Below are 25,259 nucleotides of genomic sequence, written 5' to 3' on the forward strand. Positions count from 1 at the left end.
GGATTTGCCATATTGCATTTCCCATTTTTTTTTAATGTCATGGCTGACCTTCTGTTTGAGAGTTAAAAATTATGTATTCTGAAAAAGCAGATGTTTCTTGATGTCTCTGCCTTCCTTTCCCTCCCTTCAGATGCCTTAGATCAGTGGTCCTCAAACTTTTTAAATAGGGAGGGTTTCTCTCCCATTGTTCTGTTAACTTTCTCCCAGAGCTATAATATGATGTGACCTCAGCTGTGGACGAAGCCCGAATGGGCCCTGGAACTGCCGTTTCTGCCAAGGCCATGGAGCACTAGAACGCCCCTGGCTCCTTGGTGAGGGAGCTGGTGGTGGAATAGGAAAACAACATCAGACTTTTGCTTTTTGATATGTTCCTAATTTTTTTTCTTCCCTTCTTCTGTTTTCTTCTTTTTTTTTTTACTTAAAAAATTCTTTGTTATAAGAAATGATTATTTGAAAGAAAGAAAGGGGAGGACTACAGGGAAAAATCTAGATTAAAAAAGAATCAATAAAAATCTATTAAATTAAAAAAAAAAAGAAAAGAAAGGCTCTTTGTCAAATTCTGGTCAAGCCTTGTGAAGGGTATTGACATTTCTGCAATTAAAATGTTTGATTATCATTTGGTTCCTATTTGCTTTGAAGGGAGGGGAGGCACCTCATTCGTTGGCCATATTTCTTCCTTCCTTCCTCCCTCCCTCCCTCCCTCCTTTCCTTCCTTCCTTCCTTCCTTCCTTCCTTCCTTCCTTCCTTCCTTCCTTCCTTCCTTCCTTCCTTCCTTCCTTCCTTCCTTCCTTCCTTCCTTCCTTCCTTCCTTCCTTCCTTCCTTCCTTCCTTCCTTCCTTTCCTTCCTTTCCTTCCTTTCCTTCCTTTCCTTCCTTTCCTTCCTTTCCTTCCTTCCATCCATCCATCAAAATGTTTATATTTTATAAATCAACAAGTTATCCTATCAACTGGCCCAGAAAATGTTTCCTGGTCAGACTTAGAAGTCTGTTTACCTCACCATGAGGAATTCAGAAACTAAAAAAATCTTCCTGTGACATTTGTAGAGCTTGTACAGTGATCAGAGGCCAAGGACCAGGGGCACAGGACTGTTTGACTCTGGGATTTATGTTGCTTTTGGAAGAAGTGAACCAGAGGCCTTTGTTTTTGTTGGTGGCCAAGGTTTTCAAAGATAAGTATTGATGCCTTTAGTCAATTTGCACATGATTTGTAGTGGAAACACATGATCACATTGAGGATCTACTTCAAAGGCTCTAAGTCACCCCAAGGTGAAGGCTGGCTCATGATACGACTTCCCCTTCTTGCTTTTGCCTTTTGCTTTCAAATCTATAAATTAAATAAACAAATCCCAAAGCATTAAAAAAAAAAAAAAAAATTAGAATAGCAGATAAAGGAGTTGTTTGGTTTCTACCAAACACTTGAATGCCATGGAGGAGATGAGAGCAAATGATTGATGTTTTGTTTCTGAGTTTCTTCAAATCCATCTGGAAATGTGTGGTTAAAAACCGTATTAACAGCAGCAAAATTCTTCATTAACTTTGCACTTTGACTATATTTAGTAATTTGAAACATCAACTTTTATTGCAAAGCGGACTTAATAGTGTGAGGCTACTCTACTCATTTCACAACCCTGGCTCCCCATCGCCTGTGCATTTTCACTTCCTGTGCTTTCCTGAGGGAGTCACTCAAAAAAATGCCTTGGAAGATGGGGCAGGAAACAAACTCTGAATTTCTTTCTCTCTTCTCTTGATCAGTGTGAACTGATGTAGTTTTTGCAGAAGAATGGTTTATAGGGTGTTCCTCTCTGGACTCAAGACTTTGGTCTTGAGTTTGAACTAGACTTGACAACTTTACTTATTTATATATTTTTATTTAAAATAAATTTTAAATAAAATGGCAGCTTCTATTTTTGCACCGAGCACTTTTACTGGTGTGTCTCCTTCTTCCTTTTCGCTTCCCAGAATGTTGTCCCTTATAATAAAGATGCAGGATGATGGGGAGGGGGGAGCAGGGGAAGCCAAGAAGGCAAACCACATGTTGGTAAGTGTGACATTAACTGTTGAATTCCCCTTCTACACTTGCTGCCTTCATCCCTCTGGGGACAGGCATGGGTACTGTAATTTCCTGGCCTTCCATTTGGATTCTTTTCCAGTTGTCACTGTCAGGTGTTGAGGGTGTTGTCATGGTTCTGGTCATCTCATTTTACATTAGCTCATGTGGATCTTAACTTCTCAGTGTCAACTTTTTTTTTTTTTTTTTTTTTTTAATTAAGACTTTTTATTTTCAAAACATGCACAGATAATTTTTCAACATTAATCCTTGCAAAACCTTGTGTTCCAATTTTCTCCCCTTCCCTCCACCCTCTCCCCTAGAGAGCAAGTAATCCAATATATGTAAAATATGATAAAATCTACGTTAAAATCCAATATATGTATACATATTTATATAATTATTTTGCTGTACAAGAAAAATCAAATCAAAAAGGAAAAAAATGAGAAAGAAAATAAAATCCAAGTAAACAATAACAGAGAGAGTGAAAATGCTATGTTGTGAACCACATTTAGTCCCCATAGTCCTCTCTCTGGGTGTAGATGACTCTCTTCATCACAAGACCATCAGAACTGGTCTGAATCATCTCATTGTGGAAGAGGGCCATGTCCATCAGATTACATCCTCATACAGTATTGCTGTTGACATATATAATGATCTCCTGGTTCTGCTCATTTCACTCACCATCAGTTCCTGTCTCTCCAGGCCTTTCTGAAAACATCTTGCTGATCATTTCTTATAGAACAATAATATTCCCTAACATTCATAGACTATAAGTTATTCAGCCATTCTTCACTCAGTTTCCAGTTTCTTGCCACTACTGCAATAAATATTTTTGCACATGTGGGTCCCTTTCCTTCCTTTAAGATCTCTTTGGGATACAAGCTCAATAGAGACACTTCTGGATCAAAGGGGATACAGGTTGATAGTGCACTGGGCATAGTTACAAATTACTCTCCGGAATGGTTGTATCAGTTCACAACTCCACTAACAATGTATTAGTACCCCAGTTTTCCCATATTCTTTCCAACATTCCTCATTCTTTTCCTGTCATCTTAGCCAATCTGAGAGGTGTATGATGGTATCTCAGAGTTGTCTTAATTTGCATTTTTCTGATCAACAGTGATTTAGAGCACTTTTCACATGACTAGAAATGATTTTAATTTCTTCAACTGAAAATTGTTCATATCCTTTGACCATTTATCATTTGGAGAATAGTTTGAATTCTGATAAATTTGAGTCAGTTCTATATATATTTTAGAAATGAGGCCTTTATCATCAGGACCTTTGAATGTAAAAATGTTTTCCCAGTTTATTGTTTTCCTTCTAATCTTGTCTGAATTAGTTTTGTTTGTACAAAAACTTTTTAACTCAATATAATCAACATTATCTATCTTGTGTTCAATAATGAGCTCCAGTTCTTCTTTGGCCACAAATGCCTTCCTTCTCCACAGGTCTGAGAGGTAAACTATCCTGTTCTTCTAGTTGCTTATAATATCACTGTGTCTAAATCATGAACCCATTCTGACCTTATCTTGGTATAGGGTGTTAGCTGTGGGTCAGTGCCTCATTTCTGCCTGGTGTTATCTCTTAGAGCATGTTTGGCAGTCTTGATGAGCTGCCTTTTGCCCCATCCGATGGGCGTCTGCCTCATGGCTACTGAGGGTCCATCCAGTCCTTGCGGTGTGCTTTCCTGTCTTCCCAACCCCACCGTGTTGTGGTGATGTTGGGACCCCCAGAGTCCCCCAGCCCTCCCCTCCCGCTCTCTTCCCATGATTGAAGATAAGCCCCAGGAGGTTAGGGACCACTTTACTTGGCTTTGGTGCTTAGTACAGCAAAAGATAGAAAACTTGTAGCAAAGGCATAAATAAATGCTTTTTCTTTCTTTCTTTTGTTCATTTGTTCATCCAGACTAACATCCATTTTACATTTCAGGAAGCCAAAGGGTAGAGGCTGTGATTTCCTTCAGGGTCAAATAGGCAGTAAATGCCAGCCGCAGGACTGGCACCCTGGCACTTTCCCCATGTATCACTCACAGTGAGACCCCTGGGGCAGAGGCCCTGGGCCTGGAGCCACTTCCTAGCACAGGGCCAATGTAGTTCCCATGATGGTTGGCCCGGCTCTCAGCTTGGGTGAGAGGCGCCTGGCGCTCTGGTGCTCCAGCCCCGGTGCCAGCTGCGGCTCTTCCCCTCCTGGGCTGGATAACTTCCTGGCTTCTCTGAACTTCAGTGTGAGGTGACCTTTTGTTCTTCATCTCCTAGGATGGGGTGGAGATCAAATGAGAGATGAGAGGGATGAAAAGGTCCCTCCGGCAGCACCGCCGTCCTGCAGGACCTTTTAGAAGGAGGCAAGTGATCCGTCATGGCAGAGGGCTTGTCAGGGATTGGCCTTCCTGCCTCTGGGCTCAGGATTTTCCAGTGGCATTTTAAAGAGCCAGGATAATAACTTAATTAATAGTTGTATGTGGAAATGGCGCTCTTCAGAAGGTGAGAGAGTTTCACTTGGGCGGCTGGCCTGCACAGCATGCAGTCTTGGGCCTGTGTGATGGTCCGGGCTAGCTCCTCTGAAGGGCTCAGAATAAGTCCTTGTCAGGATAAGCAAAAGTCCTCGCCCCACGTTGTGAACGCCAATATGTAATGTGCTGTCGTCTCCAGAAGCTGCCGATCGCTCTGGGAGGAGATCTGCTGTCATTAACTGCCGCCAATTCTGACCTCGTGTAGAGACTCTTTCTCTCCCTCCAGAGAGCTGCCTCAGGTCTGGCCCAGACAAGACTCTCAATCTCTGGAGAGCCGCCCTCTTTTATCCTCCCAGAGAATGGGCGTGGGATAATGCAAGGGCTTCTGGGAAAAATTACTTCAACCAATGAACTTGCTCCTCCTAAGCATGCAAGCTCCTCCCCAGAAATTCACAAGTAAAACTCCTCCCAAAGGCCAGAACTAGAGAATTGTTAAGTGCTGACTTAGCACTTAGTGAGAACCTAATATCTCATTATCTTATTAGCACTTAGTAAGAACCTAACAGGCCTGAAGACCCGAATGCAGATCGAATGCAGATGACCTCAAACAAATCTGTTAACTTCTGCCTCAGTTTCCTTATCTAGAAATCTATAAAATATGTAAATATCTATACAGTAGTAACATCTGTAACCCCTGTGAAGATAAAATAAGATGTTTCTAAAGTACTTTGTAAACGATATAAATTCCAGCTTTTATCAACTATTTAGTAATGACAGTTGATAATGTTGTTCAGCAAATGTTTATTAAACACTGGCTTGCTACTGGAGCTCTGAGGGTGCAGTCCTTGCCCCGGTGCTCATGGTTTACCCGCGGGGACAGGATGTGTGGACAAGGCTCCACAAAGTAGAATGAGACCAGGGCAAAGGCATTCGCCTTCCTTCTGTTCGGGTCGGACCAGGTGGCCGCCCCAGGTGCCTCCAAGTTCAATTCTTGGTTTCTGAATGAAGCGGCAAGAAGCCATCTGCTGCCTAAATGCCAACCAGCTTCAGCCCTATGGCCCACTGCCCGTGTCACTGCTCTGGGCCTCAGTTTCCCTGCCTGTACAATGAGGGAGTCAAGCGAGGTGATTTCAAAGGTTTCCTCCAGCTCCAAATGCCATGAGATACCCCCAAAGAATGCAGCAGGAACATTTGAGGAAGAGTGGAATCCCTTCCTCAGGTGGAGGCTGAGGGAGGCTATGGGGAGGAGGTCCCTGGGGAGGGTTTCAAGAGGAGGAGAAGCAGGAGGAATATGTTTGGGGGAGCTGGATCGGTCTTCTCAGCTGTGAGCTGGGGATAAGCCCAGTCACTAGCCCTCCTTCTCCCAGAGACTTCTGAAACCATCCTCGTGAGCGTTCCCCTCTTCCCCACTTCTCTGGTTTGTCCAAAATGGCCGGCTCACATTCTGCTCGCCATCCTCTCTCTCCCCCGTGTCCAGTCCCTTGGTGTTCTCTGTGACGCCTGCTCTCCCCTCACACCTGGACTCCAGTGTCTCCGCCCTGCAGGGCATCCTAAGCCCAGCCCAGCCAAGCTCCCTGAGCCCAGCTCTGCCCCCTTCAGTTAACGGCAGGAGTTCCCTCTTCTGTCCAGCCTGTCTTACTTTCAAGCCCTTCATGATCTGTCCCCTCTTCTAGTCTTCCTTCCTCTTGGACCCGGGGATTGTGGCCTCCTTGCCTTGCTCCAACAAGCTGGGCCATCCCTCAACTTGGGCATTTTCACTGGCTGTCCGCCAACCCAAAATATGTGTCCTCCCGCCCCATCCCCTCTCCTGGCTTCCTTTGAGTCCCACCTAAACTCCCCCCCTTCTTTAAGAAGCGTTTCCCAAGTCTCCTTAAAGTCTTGGGCCTTCCCTCCTTGACCACCTTGAATTAATCCTATCTGTGGCTGGATTGTAGCTAGTAATTACAGGCTGTTTCTCTTTATACTGTGAGCTTCGTGGGGGGCAGCCACAATTTTGTCTCTTTGTTGCACTGATGCTTAATAAAATACCTGGAGCATAGTAGGTGCTTAATGAATGCTTATTGATTCTCTAACTGAAGCTGTCCCACAAGATACATCTAGAATCTAGAGGGAGAAATGAGTCCCTCAGGACCACAGAGATGGCATTAATTTGTTTATGAGATTAGGATAATTAAAGAGGAGGATGAAGGAGGGAGAGTGTAGAGGGCCGGAACTCTGGAGAAGTATACTTGAAACAAGGATGCTTACAACAGGGTATTTACTCAGTATAATGGTTCTCTAATTCACACATGCTCAGTATGCTGTGATGATGTAATTGTAATAGAGTATTTAAGGGCTGAGAGAACTGGGGACACAGAGTGACGAGACATGAAGGAGACGATAAAGACTCTAGACTCTATTCTTGACTGTCCTCATGGTGTCTCTCCTGCTGAGACAAAGGCCCGTCTGGAGGACCTCCAGAAAGCTAGCCTAGACATTACAGGAGAAGGCTTTTTAAATTGGGCAAAGTGTTGAGAAAAAGCTGACTGGGGAGATAACCTTTGAGCTGGGCTTTGAATATCAAGGGGGAAGGTTAGGGAGGCCTTTTAGGCCCAGGAAATGGGAAAGGCCCTGGACCCAAGTTGGAATGTGATAAAATTGTTTAGCACTGGCATAGAGGTGGGAGAGAGATGGGAAGGTAGGTGGAGGCTGATGGGAGAGGGCTTGGATGCTAGGCTGAGGAGGCGAGGCTTCCAAAATGGGCTTGGTCTGTTCTGGTGTTTCTGGAAAGGGGATGACTCTGGAGACAGATGGGCGGCTCAGGAGTGCGGATGGACTTTCATTGGGATGCTGGGGATAATACTGAACCACCTTCTTTTTTTAATTTAGAAAGAAAGGGAGCAACAGGACATGCAACTGGGGAAGAAGGGAGCCAGTGAAAAGCGAGAGATGATCACTCCAGCTCTGCGAGAGGCCCTTTCCAAACAAGGTGAAAATCTCCATGGATTTTGGTAGATGACATTCTTTTGCAGCTTGCTGACTTGGGGCCCACCTCCGTGAGAAGAGCAGGAGGAGGAAGCAGGTCTTTATTTATTCCTGTATCCTTAAGCTGGTTCAACAGCTCCAGGGGGATGGGCGACTCCCACTTTGTGCCCATGCTTGGCCCTCAGTGCCCTCCTCTACGCCTATCCCCTCCTTGTGCCCTAGACCCACTGGCCTTGTGTGCTTATCTGTCCTAATGAGTGTGGCGCACATTTTGGGACAGGAGGGGCCAAGTTCATCTCTAGCTTCTCCTTCTTAGGATCCTCCTGACGTACCTTTCAGTCTCAGCTCACTTATTTCTGGTAATCTCTTTCCTACTTAAATTTCTCTGTCATAGATTTCAATACTGAAATTTATTTCAAAAGGGCGATTGAATTCAAATGCACCTTGAAGATGATCCATTTAAGAAACGCAGCTCAGCCCTTCTCAGGAGAAGGTTTTTGAGCGATGGCTGGAGGTGGAGTTCCGAGTCTTTTGATCAGCCTTTCTTTCGCCTTTCTCCAAGTATTTCTGGCCACTCACTAGATATTATTCCTGAAACTTTGAAAGTGAAGTTCAGTATGGAGCCCTGCGAAGCTACCTGCATGCAGTGCCCGCTCTTCAAGTCCAATTTAAATGATTGCATTATTATCAGCACTGACATGGTCTAAGCTGATGTTGTTTTTTACTTGGTCACGAATGGACTAAATCAGGGGTTCTCTAACTACGGCCCGGGGGCCAGATGCAGCCTCTGAGGACGTTTATGCCCCGGCTGGGTTATGGCAAATGGGCTGAGGGGTGGATACCGAGTGTGAGCTTTTGTTTATACTATAGTCCGGCCTCCCACAGTCCGAGGGACAGTGAACTGGCCCCTATTTAAAAAGTTTGAGGACCACTGGGCTAAATCCTCACCCTTTCCTCCACTCTCCCTTTTGTTCTTTTCCCCATTATAGGAATCTCTTCTGCCTACTTGTTACCCTATAAAAGAATCTTGTTTATCTGACATTGGATATACAAGATTCTGTGTATTTTTTGAGACGATAGTCTCGTTCAAAACAAACACATTTGCTTTTTTAATGTGGATTGGATTAAGGATCATAGGAGACTTGACTGAGCTCCAAGGGACTTGAGAAGTCATTAGAACCAGTTTTCCTTTTTGAATCAATCCAGTCTCCTTGTTTTATAGTTGGTCCCACTCCATGTCCCTGCGGGCAGTTTGGGTGGCAGAGTGGATAGAGTGCAGGGTCTGGAGTCAGGAAGACTCATCTTCATGAGTTCAAATCTGTCCTCTGACACTTACTAATTATGTGACCCTGAGAGAGTAACTAGATGCACTTTGCCTCAGTTTCCCCATCTGTCAAGTGAACTGGAGAAGGACATGGTCACCCGTTCAGTATCTCTATCAAGAAAACCCCAAATAGGTCACAAAAAGTCAGACATGACTGGAAACAAGTGAATAAAAACCCTCCCCTAATTCCTCTAAAATCTACGAGTTCATCTGTTAAGGATGGGGGGAGTTCTTGGGGGGGTTTTGGGGGGAAACCCCTGATTCCTCAATGGATAGGTGACTTTTCTGTGATGTAATCTTAGAGATCTGCCTTGTGGTACTGAGAGATCGAAGGACCGGCCTGGGCTCTCAGTCCGGGGTGGGGGTCACTTGGCCTAGGCTGTTCTGAGTCCAGGCTGGCCCTTCCCCCATACTGCAGTGATTCTATCTCAGTAGTTAATGAAATCCTTGAGAAGGTTTGTGGTTGTAGTGGTGGGGTTCCATGCCTTAGGGGGTCTTGAGTTGCTGGGGTAGAACTCTGCCTTGGTTCCTGATCTTCTGGGGATAGGCCTTTGAATTTAGCCTTGGATGGCAAACATGCACTTGGGCATCCCTGAACCCTCACGTGAAGCTTCTCTGGCCTGTGCTTTGCTGGTATGCTGGCTGGTGCTTTGAGAACTCAAGGACATTTTCTTGATGAGACTGGGACTCTTCACAACTCTTGGGGTCCATAAGGGATGGTTTTCCTTAATAAAACAAGAGAATCTCAACAATGTGTATTGGAAAACTAGATTTGTGGGGGCAACTAGGTGGCGCAGTGGATGGAGCACCAGCCTTGAATTCAGGAGGACCCGAGTTCAAATCTGGTCTCAGACACTTAACATTTCCTAGCTGTGTGACCCTGGGCAAGTCACTTCCCCCCAGCTTCAGGGGGGAAAAAAAAGGAAAACTAGATTTGTGTGCTGTTGTCTCCCCTGTTAAAATGTAAACTTTTTGATGCCAGGGACATGCCTGTTTGTTTTTTTATCCCCAGTGTCTGGCAAACAGTAGGTACTTGATGAATGATTTCTTGTTAATAGGTATTAAGTGGCTGTGAGCCATGTGCCTCCATAGACCCAGTGGGACAGTAAACTGGACTGAAGGCTTTTTACACCAAGATAACCAGATACTTTCTCCCCCCATAGTATTTTATTTTTCCAAATACATGTAAAGATAGTTTTCAACATTCTATTTTGTTGGACTGTATTCTAAATTTTTTCCTTCTCTCCCTTACCTCTCCCTCTCCTCAAGACAACAAGCAATCTGATATAGATTAAACATGTATGATTTTTTTAAAACACATTTCCATATTTGTCATGTTCCTCAAGAAAAATCTGAGTAAAAAGGAAAAAAAAAAAAAACCCATGAGAAACAGACAAAGAAACAAAAAAGGTGAAAATACTTTGCTTGGATCCACATTCAGCCTCCATAGTTCTCTCTCTGGATGAAGATGGCATTTTCTATCCCAAGTCTACTGGAATCCCCTTGAATCACTGCCTTGTTAAGAATCATCATAACTGATCATCACACAATCTTGTTGCCATGAACAGTGATCTCTTGGTTCTGCTCATTTCACTCAGCATCAGTTCATCTCAGTCTCTCCAGGCCTTTCTGAAATCATCCTGTTGATCGTTTCTTATAGAACAATAATATTCCATAACACTCATATACCATCACTTATTCAGCCATTCTCCAACTGATGGGCAGCCACTCAGTTTCCAGTTTCTTGCCACTACATTTTTGTACATGTGGATCCTTTTCCCTCCTTTAAGATCTCTTCGGGATACAGACCCAGTAGAGACACTGCTGGGTCAAAGGGTACATATACACAATTTAAGTTAACCACGTACTTGACGAAATTATTAGGTTGGAGGTAGAAAACAGATTCCCAGTCAGAAATGATGCTGCGGCTGATTCCTCCTCAGCCAGTCACTACAAGGTTTAACTTTCTCTCCTTTTCAGTGAGATCCCTGAGGGCACAGCTAGGCAGAAAAAAAGCCCCAGAAGTTAACTTTGCAATTCTTGGGAATTCTGGGCCTTTGACTGACCTTCACCCATTGGCCTTTTGACTTCATACTAATCATTTACGCCTTTCAGGAAAATTGATCTCATTTAAGGCAAAGTAGGTAAGCTCAATATTGATTCCAGAAGTTAGTGCTGATGATATTACAGCAATTTAAATGAGACCTGATGCTGCCCAGACTTCTGGGAGACAGTTTCCCAGGGCAAGTTTCTGAGCAGTGTTTATGGTGAGCCTACAGTGCAGACTCGGGCAAGGCCCTGCGGTGCTTACTGAAAGAAGCTGTTTTGAGAGTGGACGTTCCTGCTGAAGATGCTGAGCGCCTTGGCTGCTGGGCTGGTTTGGTCCATGACCTGAGGGTCAGTGTCTTGGGGAAGATAGCCATCTCTTGGGGTGGGCGCAGGCACTGAAGGCTCAAGGCCTTGTTGATGCTGGACCACACTTGGAAATATCTCAGTGGTGACTGGAGAGTGAAGTGGAGTGGAGAGGAAACTCTGATTTGGAAATTAAACTTAGGCCTTCTCTGGCTTCAACTACTTAGAACTTGCATTTGGAAAGAACAGGTTAAATTTTCTCTATGCCAGGAGTTTTTCTCTCAAATAATTTAAAAGGAACAAGATTTCATTGCCTCCCACTCTTCACGTCTGACAAAGACTCCTCCCAACTGGTCTCAGCGGATGCTAATAAGGTGACCACTTTTATTAGGCCCCCTCTGTCGTATCCACAGCTGGTTGCTGGTTGTTCAGGAGAGAGGGCTGGGAAGAAAGAGCAGGAAGTTTGTCAGAGCTGAGCCCACCGATAAGAAGGCCCCTTGTTTCCTGCTCACTTAGATGCATGTCCTCCCACCTTTTTCCAGGAGTCCTAAGAAGCTACCCAGGTGAACAAAAGCTATGTCCTAGACCAAGCGTGAGGAAGGTGGAGAGAATACAGAGAACATCTGCCTTCTGTTGCTAAGCCCTTTCCAATTCCTATCTCATAGAAGTCCTGGAAGGATGAATGCCACCAGAGATGTTACTGATAGCCTGGAACTTCCGTAAGAACAGCAGATGTGCTGGGAACAACAAGTGAATCATTACTATTAGCAGCCGTAATAATGGATTGTTCCAATAACCTCACATTTTTCAACTTGCTCTGATTCTTTCATTCAGTAAATCTAGGCTTTAATTAAGTACTTTATGATTTTTCTTTTGCAAGTGGGTGATTTAGGATACTGTTTTGGAAAATTTAGGGAATTTTTCCTCAACCTTCCTACCCAATAGTATGTTGTTATTGTTGTTTGCCCTTCATTCTTCATCTTCTTCTTTTTTTTTTTTAAAGCTTTTTATTTTTAAAACATATGCATGGATAATTTTTCAACATTGACCCTTATAAAACCTTGTGTTCCAAATTTTCCTCTGCTTCCCCCTTCCCCTCCCCTAGCTGGCAAGCAATTCAATATATGTTAAACATGCTAAAATATATGTTAAATCCAATATATGTATCCATATTTATAAAATTATCTTGCTACATAAGAAAAGTCAGATCAAAAAGGAAAAACAAATGAGAAAGAAAATAAAATACAAGTGAACAACCACAAAAAGAGTAAAATTGCTATGATGTGATACACATTCAGTGCCCACAGTCCTCTCTCTGGGTGTAGATGGCTCTCTTCATCACAAAATCATAAATTGGTTTGTCCTTCATTCTTGAAGAGGACCAGATGCCATGATGGACAGGTGAATTGGGTTGAAGTGAGGGAGGACTGTGCAAGGTCACCTGCCTCACTTTCCCTTCCAGAGTTACCTGGGTCCAGTGGCCAGTTATAGATCAGGATGAAGATGGAGGGTAGGATGTCCTTGGTTTTCATAGACTTATTATTATTTTGAAGTAAGAAAGTGGCTTGGGAAAGATTGAACTGTAAGCCTGTGTAATGTCTGGGCTAATTTTTTGGAGGTCCTTTGGACAGGCTTCAGTCTCAGCGGTATAGACACCATGAGGATGGACAGGAATAGAGTCGAGTCTTTATTATTTCCTTTACAATCTGTGTCTGTCATAGTCTGATCCAGTCTTGAGCTTAGTGGAGGAGGAAGGAGGCAGGAGAGTCACCAGGAGGATGGTCGGAGATGGGATGTCTCATTTCCAGTCCTTTCAGCTCTTAAATCCCCTTCCTATGTAATGTTCGGCCTAACTTTCTGGAGGTCCTCCAGAAGGGCCTTGGTCTCAGCAGAATAGACACCATGAGAATGGACAAGAATAGAGTCCAAAGTCTTTATTGTCTCTTACACAGTCTGTGTCTGTCATAGTCTGACTCAGTCTCAGTCTGACCCAGTCTCCTCCAACAGTCTGACAGCCTGCTGGTCTCAACCAGTCTCCTTCTGAGTCTGACTTTGTCCCCAGTTTAAATACCCTATTGCAATTACATCATTACAGTATACTGAGTATGTGTGAACTAGAGAACCATTATCTCATCAATTCCACTGAGTTAACACCTTGGGTTCTGACTCTCTCCGGCCAGAGTTCTGGCCCGCTACAAGCCTGGGTTTGTGGAGAACAGGCAGTATTAAGCTTCAGGAAATCGTCTAAAGGTCTTGAGAAGACACTTCTACGGCCCGCCAGTGTGGAGGTCGCCTTGCCAAGGCCCACCAGTCCTCAGAATATACTTGGTCCCTGCCTTGAAGATTCCATGTGTCTAACAGTTGCTAAAAGTTTCCCACACTCTAGTAGTTGGGTCCTTCAAGCTAAAAATGTATAAATAAGATTTAGATTTGTACCATCAGCAAACAGCGTTGTTCACACGGCAGCTGGGTGAGGAGACATGGCGGCAGCTGGGGAAGTGGAGGCTTCTGCATGCTGGGGGAAGGCTCAGTGTTGGGAAGGCTGAACATTTTGAGAATTGGCATCTGAAGCCGCGTACGCTGCAGTCTGCATTTTTAGACTGCATTTAAGCCTCAGAGATGAAGGACAACCTGTTAAAACCTGGCAGAGAAATGCTTGGTGAAAGTGATGGCTGTGGCCCACTCGTCCGTAGGAAACAAGCAGTGAGGGCTTCCCAAGAGGGAGGAGAAATTCCATGGAAAAGACCCAGGGACAGGCCACAGTGGACTGGACACATCTCATGGGATACAACATAATCTGTTGCGATTTGGGAAGAAAATATTCAAATTTCGTTTTCTGTATTTTTTTGATCTAAGAGAAAAAAGAAATTGAACTTCACTAAAATTTAACATGTGAACCCTGAGGGGGTCTCTAAGTCAGATGATTTCATGCCACAGGAAAAATGGAAGTTGGCAGGGGCACCTTTACCTGTTGGCTCGCTTTCAACTCTGTTTCAATATATCCCAATTTATTGCTGGTAAAGAAGAGTTAAAGAGGAAGTTATCTGGTTTCTATGCAACCTTATGGAATGGCCTGCTAGTTTCAAAGGATTGCTGCAAAGAAGCCTTAGTTTGAAGATAATAAGGTGAATACAAGTGAGGAAAAAGATGGCGGGGCACACACAAGGTCCTCATTAATCGTGTTGCAGGAGGAAAACAGTGATGATCTAATCCAATCCAACAAGAAGTCAGCCAAAAAGATGCAGAATTCTCAAAAAGAGAATTTGAAATGAGGATTTACGTTTGCCGTTTCTAACTGTGAACCTTGATCTACACTTGGATTAGGTCATTAGCTCGTAGGCAATGATAGTACGAGGCCACAGAGATGAACACTGTTTATAAACCAGGCTTTTCTTCACAAAAACCTTTGTAAATCTCTGTCACTCCTTAAAGAACTTGTTTAGAAATCTTCCAAAGGGTTGAGTGTTTTGAGCTTATTTGTAAAATATAAAAACGCAGTGCCTTCTGATTAGTTTGCAAGAGCAGCTGCTTGACATCAGGGAAAACAAATTTATTCGCTGAATTGTAGCACAAATCTTTGCTTTAGTTGGTGGATGGCACTGAATAATAGGGCAGCTAGGTTGTGTGTGGAATCAGGAGGATTGGTGGTCAAATGTGGCCTCAACATTAACTGTGTAAGTCCTTTACCCCTGTGTGCCTCAGTTTCCCCATCTGTAAAATGAGCTGGAGAAGGAAATGGTCGATCACACCCATACCTTTGCCAAGAAAACCCCATGTTGGGTCAGGAAAGTCAGACATGACTGAGAAAGGACTCTACAACAACAATGAACAGTGAATCTCATGACTTAATGACGTGTAGCCAGTGATCTCCTTCTATCTACATCTCTTTGTGAAGGCTCTGTCAGCCATGATGGTTTTGAGAACAGATATCTCCATAAACTAACTTAGAATCAGACCTTTGAAGCTCTGGATCATCAAGTGTTAAACTGAGATTTTTGAAAATAATAAAGCCTCTTTAATTTATATATAATTTTATATATATATATTTTAGTAATGATATTATTATGTATTATATATATATGTATATATATATAAATATAATTTAGTAATGATGGCTTTAACAATGAGAGCAAAAAGGCTTTTGTGTTATTAGATAAAAATTCTTTTAAAATATTGTTTACTCGATTTTTATCTTATCCTTTTAGAACTTCTGTTTTTGTGTTTGTTTTATAATATACATGATGTAGTATAGTAGTAAATCATTGAAAATCTGTAAACTATAGTAAACATTTAAAAAATTGTTTGGATTACATTTTTTTTTTTTTTTGGTCAAATGCCCTTTTTAATACCACTTTTCCATAAAACAAGTTAAAAACAAAACAAATCCCTCACTACATATCTATAAAGTCTGGAAAGATTACATTGATTGTGTCTATAAATGTAGGTCTTTTTCTTTTTGTCTTGTAACTTTTTAACTTAGTGTTTTAACTTTAACACCTCTCTCCCTAGCAGGAGCCAAATGGGATGTTTTGTCTTCATTCTTCTGGGATCATGGTTTATCAAAATTACTTAGATAAGAGTTCTAAAGTCTTCCAAAGTTGTTTTTCTTTATAATGTTGTTGTCATTGTATAAATTGTTCTGGTTCTGCTCACTTTGCTTTGTCTGCATTGATACATAAAGGCTTTCCTGATTTCCACCGAAATTGTCCATTTCATGATTTCTTTTGGCAAGATAATATTCCATTATGTTCACATATTACAATTTGCTTTGCCATTACCCAGACAGAGAACAATTCTCAGGTTTCCAATTTCTAGCTGCCACGAGCAGCTGCTGTAAATATGTTTTATACCTATAAGGTCTTTTTCCTCTCTCTTTGATCTCTTTGGGACATAGGCCCCATGGTAATACTGCTGGCTCATAGGGCATGCACAGTCTGGTAACTTTCTGAGAATAGTTCCAGATGCTTCCTAGAAAGGCTGGACCAAATCACACTATCAATGCACTAGTATACCTGTAGAGCCACTCTAACATTTGTCATTTTCTTCTTTTGCCAATTTGATATTAGGTATGAAGTGGAAACTCAAGTTTGCTTTAATTTGCATTTCTTTAATTATTAGTATTTTGAACATTTTGTATATGATTGTTGATAGCTTGACTTTTTCCCTTTGAAGCTTCCTGTTCCTGTCCTTTATCTAGTGGGTACTTTGAATTGGTTTCTTTTGGGTCTTGGAAACAAGACCTTTATCTGAGAAATTTGCTTCAGAGATTTCTTTCCCCCAAATCTAAACTTGCTTCAGAGATTTCTTTCCCCCAAATTTAAACTTGCTTCAGAGATTTCTTTCCCCCAAATTTAAGCTTGCTTCAGAGATTTCTTTCCCCCAAATTTAAGCTTGCTTCAGAGATTTCTTTCCCCCCAATTTAAACTTGCTTCAGAGATTTCTTTCCCCCAAATTTAAACTTGCTTCAGAGATTTCTTTCCCCCAAATTTAAACTTGCTTCAGAGATTTCTTTCCCCCAAATTTAAACTTGCTTCAGAGATTTCTTTCCCCCAAATTTAAACTTGCTTCAGAGATTTCTTTCCCCTAAATTTATAAACTTTAACAATCAAAATATGAGATTCTTAACCAGCAATAGAGGAATGGTACATATCCCGGGAGCGTTGGAATTGTATCAGTCTTGAAACACTTGAAATTCAGAAGGCCAAGAATGCTTAGGGGAAAAGTAAGTAAAAGATTGGTCGAGTTGGTATTAGTGTGTGCCTGAGGACCACGAGGAACCTCATTTCATGGGACATTGGGAGTCCACTCAGATGTGGGATTGTTTCATTCTTTGTACTTGAATCCCCTATGTGCTTTCCTGGCACATAGTAGGTGCTTAATATATCCTTATTAGTGGTTTTGCTTGTGATAAGTTTTTATAAAAAGATGACTGAAGATAATGCTGTGCATCAGCATTTGTTGGAGAGGAAAATAGGGAGAGAAATTCTGTGAAGCTCTTGATGTGACCCTTCAGATTATATCATGGTTGATTTTGATGCTTAGTGACTTCAGTGCAAAGTTGGAATTAGACCAGGATATTGAGAAATAGTTTAGAAAACCTGATCAGGTATGAGAAATGAGAGGGGTTAACAACCCGTGGACTCCATAGAAGTCTTGTGCCCATCTCTGGGAATACTTTATTCAAGAACAGAATTGTCAGGGGCTGGAAAACGTTAGCACCAGATAGCATCATAAAAATGATATTAATTATATCATAATAGACAGAAAATGACTTGTTGCTGATGTGGGAGTTGTCTCTGAACGGCCATCTGCTTAGGGCGACTTGGGAGGGCAAAGATCGATGCTTTGAGGGAGCATAAAACAGACAACATGTGGTCAGCCGAAACAACGCGCTCTTGACCTATCCACACAAAATATCAGTCATTCAAAGCACATAATGGTTAGAAGAAAGGGCAATAGATATAGATTATGTAATAATTTCGTGAATAACTTTCATTGTAAATCCGTTATCGAGTGCTCAGAGAGCTCAATCAGCAAACGCTTGATTTCCCTAGAGATGGCAGCCAAAGGCAAGTCAACTGGTTGATGAAGCCTTATTGATCAGGGCAACTGACCCGAGTTCCAGAATGCTTACAGAAGAAATAGAAGAGGTGTTGAAGAGAACAAAGAGAGATGAGGCAGCTGAATAAGACTTAAGTGCACCTAGAAGAGGTGTGTGCTGGGATGGGGGGCTGTCACACAGTGATGAGAGGGATCTTGCATTGATTCTCCAGGAACCTTACAGGGTTTCCATACCAAAGGCCTGGAAAGACTCTAGGATGTTATTAAATCTGAGAAAAGGTGACTGAGAACATCAACAAATCAGCCTAAATGCTTTCTTTCCCTTTTGTCTAAAATTTTTATGAAACTTATCTGCATAAACGTTGAAAGCATCCTCTATGAGTTGGCTAGCAGGAGACAGGCAGGCTTTTACAAGCAATAAGCTTCATCTTTATCAATGTCTTTTTGATTAAATACAAGATCCTACTGTTTGTTGTGAAAAAAACTTGCCTGGGTAGAGCAAATGCTGCTTTAAAGGTTCTTTTCCAACAAGGCATCTCCACATATTATCAGAATAATTCAGGATTCTCTGAAAGGTATAGCAATAGAGATAATGACCTTGTGGTGTGAGCCTGTTCCTCATAAATGTAAGGGAGACAGATACTTACCAAAGTTGTTCACCATTGGGATGGAGATCAGTCCAGAGTCCAAGTTGAAGAGGGATTCTCTTTGGATAGTGAGGGCTTCTCAATGCTCCTTTTTGTGGATAGCATCTTGCTGGTTTCATCAGCTCTGAAACATTGCGCAACTTCCTGCATTTCTATAATTATGAGTCTTTTGAACATTTTAAAATATGATTGTTGATAGCTTGATTTTTTTTTTCCTTTGAAGCTTTTTGTTCATGCCCTTTATTTAGTGGATGCTTTGAATTAGTTTCTTTTGCATCTTGGAAACAAGACCTTTATCAGAGAAGCTTGCTCCAGAGATTTCCAGGTAACTACTCATTCCCCACCCCCCCTGAGGCTGGGGTTAAGTGACTTGCCCAGGGTCACACAGCTAGGAAGTGTTAAGTGTCTGAGTCATATTTGAACTCGGGTCCTCCTGAATTCAAGGCTGGTGCTCTATCCACTGCGCCCCCTAGCTGCCCCGCCAGATAACTACTCAAAAGAGTCTAGTTTCATCATTTTATACAACAACCAAGTCAGTGTAGAATGTCTGTTTCTTTTGTAACTAAAGTCGCTACACTGTACAAACTTTTAACCCAGTGATATCACTGCTAGGGTCTATACATCAACGAGTTCAAACAAAGAGGGAAAGGATCCATATGACCAAGAACATTCCTGGCATCTGTTTCTATATTGTCAAAGAACTGAAAGTAAGGAGATGCCCAGCAAGTGGGAAATGGCTGAACAAATTATAGAGCATGAATGTCATGATGTTGTTGAAAACATCATAAGAAATGATGATGGAAAGGATGGTTTCAGAGAACCTTGATGCATGAACTGATGCAGAATAAAATGAACAGAACAAGAACAGTTCTCACAGAACTATCAAAATTGTGAGGAAAAACAATTTCGAAAGACTTAAGAACTCTCATAAGTCCAATGAGCAGTCATTATTCCAGAGGCCTTATAATAATAAAGGATAATATCTTTAAATATGTAGAATGAGATGCATTTTGGACATAACCAATATGGTTTTGTTTGACTAGGCGTATTTGTTATAAGGGTTTTGTTTTGTTTCCTCCCTGCCCTCCTGGTTTGGGGAGGGGAGGAAAGAGGAATTAGAAATTACTAATTAGAAAAATAAATTATAAATTTATACATTAGGAATTTAGATAATTAAAAATTAGGAAATTAGAGATTTCTACAAATTAGAAATTTGGAATTATTAGAAAAAGAAATTAGAAAATTAAGAAAAAATAATTTTTATTGCTTAGATTATGATGTGTAGTTGTAGACATGATTTATTGAGCTTATCCATCAGTGTTATCAATGTGTGTGTGTGTGATGTATAGATACATATTACATAACATATAGATATATGTGTGTATCCATCTATATATCTATCTGAGGTAGGTAATCCAAAGAGACAATAATGTGGACTCAGAATTAAGAGGATGATGGGTTGGAGTGACTTCTTCAAATGTCCCAGTGTTGTATGACTACAATTCATGAAGAAGAGTCCCACAGAAGGCATAGTAAGGGTGAGTAGACTGTGACATTTAACAGATTAGGAACTTTGAAGAATTGGAGATAAGAATGCCATCAGGGGAATGTCTTATTTGAAAAAGAAAGGGGACAGACTGGTCACATGGAGAGGAGGGACCCCAGGGCATCCTGTGGGCTCTACCAGTATGCTCGATATGTCCCAAGAAAGTAAAGACATGGGGCAGCTAGGGGGCGCAGTGGATAGAGCACCAGCCCTGAAATCAGGAGGACCTGAGTTCAAATCTGGTCTCAGACACTTCCTAGCTGTGCGACCCTGGGCAAGTCACTCAACCCCAATTGCCTCAGCAAAACAAACAAACAAATAAATAAATGCAATAAAATAAAATAAAAGAAAGCAAAGACGTCCTTTAGCTTAAGTGGACCCCTTTTGGTGAAGTTGAGGGAGGACATGGACACGAGTCACCCAATTTGAGCTGGCACGAATGAGTTGCATTCTCCCTTGTCAGAGGGAACATTGAAATGGATGATCATGGATCCCTTTTGAATATTTGAGAGTAAAACTATAGTAGGAATAATAGCAGTACATCCAAGCCATTATTTTGCTATATTTCTTACTATTAAAATAATGCAGCAGATTAAATAGTATTATAATAGTTGCAATACTATTGAGATGCTGATATAGTTCTGCCCTTATTCATAAGCAGATTATTTGCATTTTTTTCTTCATTGTCTATATCCTTTTTTTGTGTCTCGGTTGTATGGTTTTTTTTTCTATAAAAGTCATTTAAAATACATTATCAATAATTGATATTAATAAATATGAAATCCTCAGCAATAATTCTACATGGATATTAAAAGTAAATGTTCCTCGTCATTTTATCAGCTGCTTCTATTGTCCGCTTCAGTACTTATTTGGTGTCTTATGGTTTTAATGATTATGTTCTAACCTGGTGTAGCTGCAGTGGGATATATATATATATATTACAGGACAGAGTTTTAAGTCTGCTTATCCTTACTGTGCAATCACATTACTGGGATTCTCCTTCCCTCTTTTTCTTTGGTGTTGACCTAGGCATTTCAGCTCTTGGATTTTTACATGCGAGCCCAGTTACCGAAATTCTGTCTGAGGAATTGCCTGTCAAATTGATCGACAGATTCTAATTTTATTCATAGATGAGTAGCTGCGTCGAGCTCCCTTAGTGTGGTAACTTTTCTACCTGTATCCTTAAGACAGCCTTTAGGAACGAAAACCTCTTGGCTTTGGAGCGTTCCTCCTAATGACTGAAGAGATTTTGGGGACTTGGTCCTTGGTTTATTTGTCCCCTTATGTGGCAGCTAGGTGGTGCCGTAGTTCACTTATCTTGCTGAGTTCAAATCTGGCCTCAGACACACACTGGCTGTGTGATCCTGGGCGAGTCACTTACCTCTGTGGGCCTCAGTTTCCTCATCTGTCTAATGATCTAGGGAAGGAAATGGCAAACCACTCTAGTGTCTTTCTCAAGAAAACCCCAGATGGGGTCACAGTCAGATGTGACTAAAACAATTGAACATTGACAATGGCCCCCTAAGAATGGAGAGATGGTTCCCCTCTTTCTCTACTTAATGCCTCCTCAGAGCAGCACAAGTTTATTTTTCTGTATTCCTGAGTTTCTTCATTGGTGAAGGGTTTTCAAACATTAGGCCTTTGGGGACAGTTGGTGATGTCATGACAGAACCTGCCCTTCGTTTTTTCTGGAACATGGGCTCACCCCTCAGCTTCTTTGCAGTGTGGACAGGGTCGATGGTCTGTGTGGCAGTTCCCTGGCCTGATTCTTGGCAAAGACTGCTGTCCATGCTTATGCAATGAATGAAGCTCAGATTCTGCAGGCAAGTAGAGAAAGGCCCGGACGGACTTGGGTGTTTGCAATTCTCTTTGTGATTTCTTTAATACTACTTGGAGTCATATTTGCAAATCATGTCACACTCCTTCCCAGCAAATAGTGATGGGTTCTTGGGTTACCTTATCTTTTTTTTCCCTAGGATTCTAGGAACCTAAATCTGTTAGAATAAATTTGGAAGAAGAGAATCATAAGAATAATATCCTTAGAGTCTATGGACAGTGTCCTTAGGATACCATGCAAATGGCTGCATACGTTAGAGAGTGCTTTGCATACCTCATTTCATTGGATTCTTACAATCATCTAGTGAGGTAGAACACTCTGCTCTCATGCTCACTTTGCAGTTATGTGACCGGAGTCTCCTTTCTTGATTTGGAGTGTTTGACCAATTAGTTTATATGGTGTAGACATATGTACCCTCAGAGATCCTCAGAGATTAGAACCAGAAGGGGGGGAAAGGGGTGCGAGCTCCATGGTTCTCTTGGGTGGACGGCCATTTGTTAATAATGCAGGGGATCGAGGACTGGGGCCAGGGCAACCTCCTGTAGAGAGCCCTCCCTCTCACATGACCACAGGGTAGCCGTTGAACAAGCCATCGTCACCTAAGGTTTCTTATTTAGAAGGATGGGCACCATTGGGGAGCAGAGAGTGGGAGGCAGAAGCTGCCCCCTCCCCTTTACGCTGGCAGAGCCTGGGCAAGCTGCTCAGCCTCCTGGGCCCGGGTCACCAAGGCTGTGGGTGGTTACAGGCTGAAGGGAGTTCTTTACATACTGCTGTTGGAGCCCCTGGCCCCCGGACAGACAGAAACAAGACCCTTCCTCCCTTTGCCCGGCAGCATCAGGGGGCAGAGCGCTGATGTCGCTGGAGCCCTGTGGCGGATATGGTGGGAGCCCGCCATCAGGCGTGGTTGGGGGTGGTCCCGTGGACTGCTTTACTCCTCCTCCCCTTTCTGTAACGTCTGGACTAGCTCTCTGGAGGATCTCGGGGTCAGACTGAGTCCTTGGTCTTATGGAGGAATGAAGGAGGCAGGAGGGCCACGTGGCTGGTCAAAGATGGAGTCCGGCGTCTTCTCTTGTATCTGTGGCTGACACTTCCTTTACATACTCCAGTACGACTAAGTCACTACATCACACTGAGCATGTACTACTGTAACCATTACTGAGCAAGTGCTAACTACAGTAGCATTACATCAGGACTGCACATTAAGTGTATGTACTTAACTGGAGTGATTCCAGCATTAGCTAGAGGATCATTATCTCACCAATCCTACTGAGTCTTAAGTGCACCTTTTCAGAGTTCTGGCCCTCTAAAAAAGGGCCCAAACCTCTCACTACAAGGTCAATCTTTTTTCTTTGCATTTGGGGGAGGGAGGGAAATAAGGGCATGTAAAAAAAGTGCAAGGTACGGGAAAGATTCAGTATGTAGGAAGGATGCCCTCTAGTTTACCCAGGGCACTGTTGCTCAGAGACGTGGGGCTTCCTTCCCCATCCTGGGTCAGCTGCCTGTGAGCTGCTCTTGCTGGAGGGATTTCTGAGCTTAAATAAAGCCCCAGTCACCTGGCTTGGGGTCGCAGAGGATCCCATCTGACCTCTGACCTCCTATTCCTTGGCCAGCCTCTGTGGCAGATGGGGATCGGGGCAGGAGCAATCAGGGGCACACGGGTGGCCCGTGACTGATGGAGTTCTGCTTTCCTTGGCAGGTTATCAGCTGATTGGGAGCCACTCCGGGGTGAAGCTGTGCCGCTGGACCAAGGTAGTTGTCGGGTCATTGGAATCTTGTCACAATTTGTTCTGTAGTGTGTACATTCACACATAAACATGTACACACATACACACGCAGACACACACAAACATACATACAGACACATACACAAACATATAGTTTGTTCTGCAGCATGTATACATTTACACACACGTACACACAAACACACATGCACACAACACACATACATGCACAAACCATATACACCCATATACATATACATAATTTGTTCTGCATCATGTGTACATTTACACACACATGCACACATACATACACACAGAGACAACACACACCACACACATACAAACACATGTGCAGATACACACATGTACGCATGCACTCATACAATACACACAATTTGTTCTGCAGCATGTACATTCACACATAAACACGTACACAAACACACAAATGCACACAAAAGACGTACAATGCAGACACATAAACACACATGCATATATGCACATACATGTACACACGCAAACACACATATACATAGACATGTGCACACACCCATATACTTGGTAGCTTTGATGCCGTAACATGACACTAGGACTTGGGACACCCTGTTCATTGTATATGAGTGTGAATTAAATATATAAAGTATATTTGTTGTAAAAATATGTTTTAGATAAAAACAAAATATACCTTAATATAAAGCATAAATCCACATTTTTTATAAGCATATAAGGTACATTTTGTTGACAACATGTAACATACAGACTCACCCACGTTGTATACACAGAGCGCCTCGGGCCAGAATTGCTGCTCCTTTGCCATCCTGCCTTTGGGACTGTGAGCGGGAGGGATCTTTGATGGGACTTTGGGCCAGTTACGGCCCATCCCAGTCACCTCCCCAAGCAGCTCCTCCTTTTCCGTGAGCAGGCGCGCCAGGCAGAGCCTGCCCTTGGCCCTCTTCCCGGGGGTGTTCTGGTCCATTGCCCCGTTCCTGGGCCTGGGCAGGTGCGGAGGTTCTTGGCTGAGCCTATTGACCAGCTGTGGAACTCAGATAGTTCAAGTGACCTCTCTGGTCTTAAGTTTCAAAGACCTTTCTGGAATTTCTGAGCTGGAAGAGACTCCATGGTCAAGCTGTACCTGGAGAGGAATCCCTGACTCAGCCCCTCTCCAAGGGCCCGTCTAGCCTTTGCTTGAAGCCCCTCAGTGATTGGGGGGGACTCATTTCCTTTGAGATGGCTCTAATCGTGTGGTAGTCCTTCCTTCCTCAAGCCCAACTTTGCCTTTTCACAACTTGTACCCATCATTTCTATGTCTGCCCCGAGGGGAGCAGAACAAGATAGTTCTTGAAGACAATCAATCAATAAGCAAATATTTATTAGGTACCAACTGTGGCCTGGCCACTGTACTGAGCCCTGGGGATAGTAGAAAGAAGGAAATAACCCCTTCTTGCATCAAGCTGACCTTATAATGGGGAAGACTACAAGATCCTCTAAAAATAAATATAAAATAAAAGCAGAATAAATGCAGAAGCGCTAAAAGTTGTAAAATGCAGAGTGTTTTGGGAGGGAGGGCAGTAGCATTGGGGAAGACCAGGAATGGCAGCAGGCAGAAGTGGGGCCTGAGCTTCGGAACTCTGAGAGGCAGGGAAGGAGGCTGCATCCCTCCCAAACCTTCCCTTCTCCAGGACTGTTGCTAATGCCCATCCTCTGATGGCAGGGCCCTGGTCCTTCCCTAGGCCCGCTCACAAGCCTCCAGCTGCACTCTGTGGCCGGAGCGGGGGCAGCAGGACCATCCTTCTCCTCCTGCACTCCAGA

The 25,259-nt window shown here is 42.8% G+C and overlaps 1 protein-coding gene across 2 annotated transcripts in view; it reads left to right on the forward strand.

The window, feature by feature from the left end:
* The window catches only part of LOC141540231 (S-adenosyl-L-methionine-dependent tRNA 4-demethylwyosine synthase TYW1-like), a 206,252-nt gene that overhangs the window by 35,265 nt on the left and 145,728 nt on the right, over positions 1-25,259 (forward strand). For both annotated transcript variants that reach the window (XM_074263980.1, XM_074263981.1), the window contains 2 exons: positions 7,370-7,469; positions 23,429-23,481. In XM_074263980.1, coding sequence (XP_074120081.1) covers positions 7,370-7,469; positions 23,429-23,481 — 153 coding nt within the window. The remainder of the gene's footprint in view (positions 1-7,369; positions 7,470-23,428; positions 23,482-25,259) is intronic.

The sequence above is a fragment of the Sminthopsis crassicaudata genome, chromosome 4 (assembly GCF_048593235.1).
Source record: "Sminthopsis crassicaudata isolate SCR6 chromosome 4, ASM4859323v1, whole genome shotgun sequence".
NCBI classification, from domain to species: Eukaryota; Metazoa; Chordata; class Mammalia; order Dasyuromorphia; family Dasyuridae; genus Sminthopsis; species Sminthopsis crassicaudata.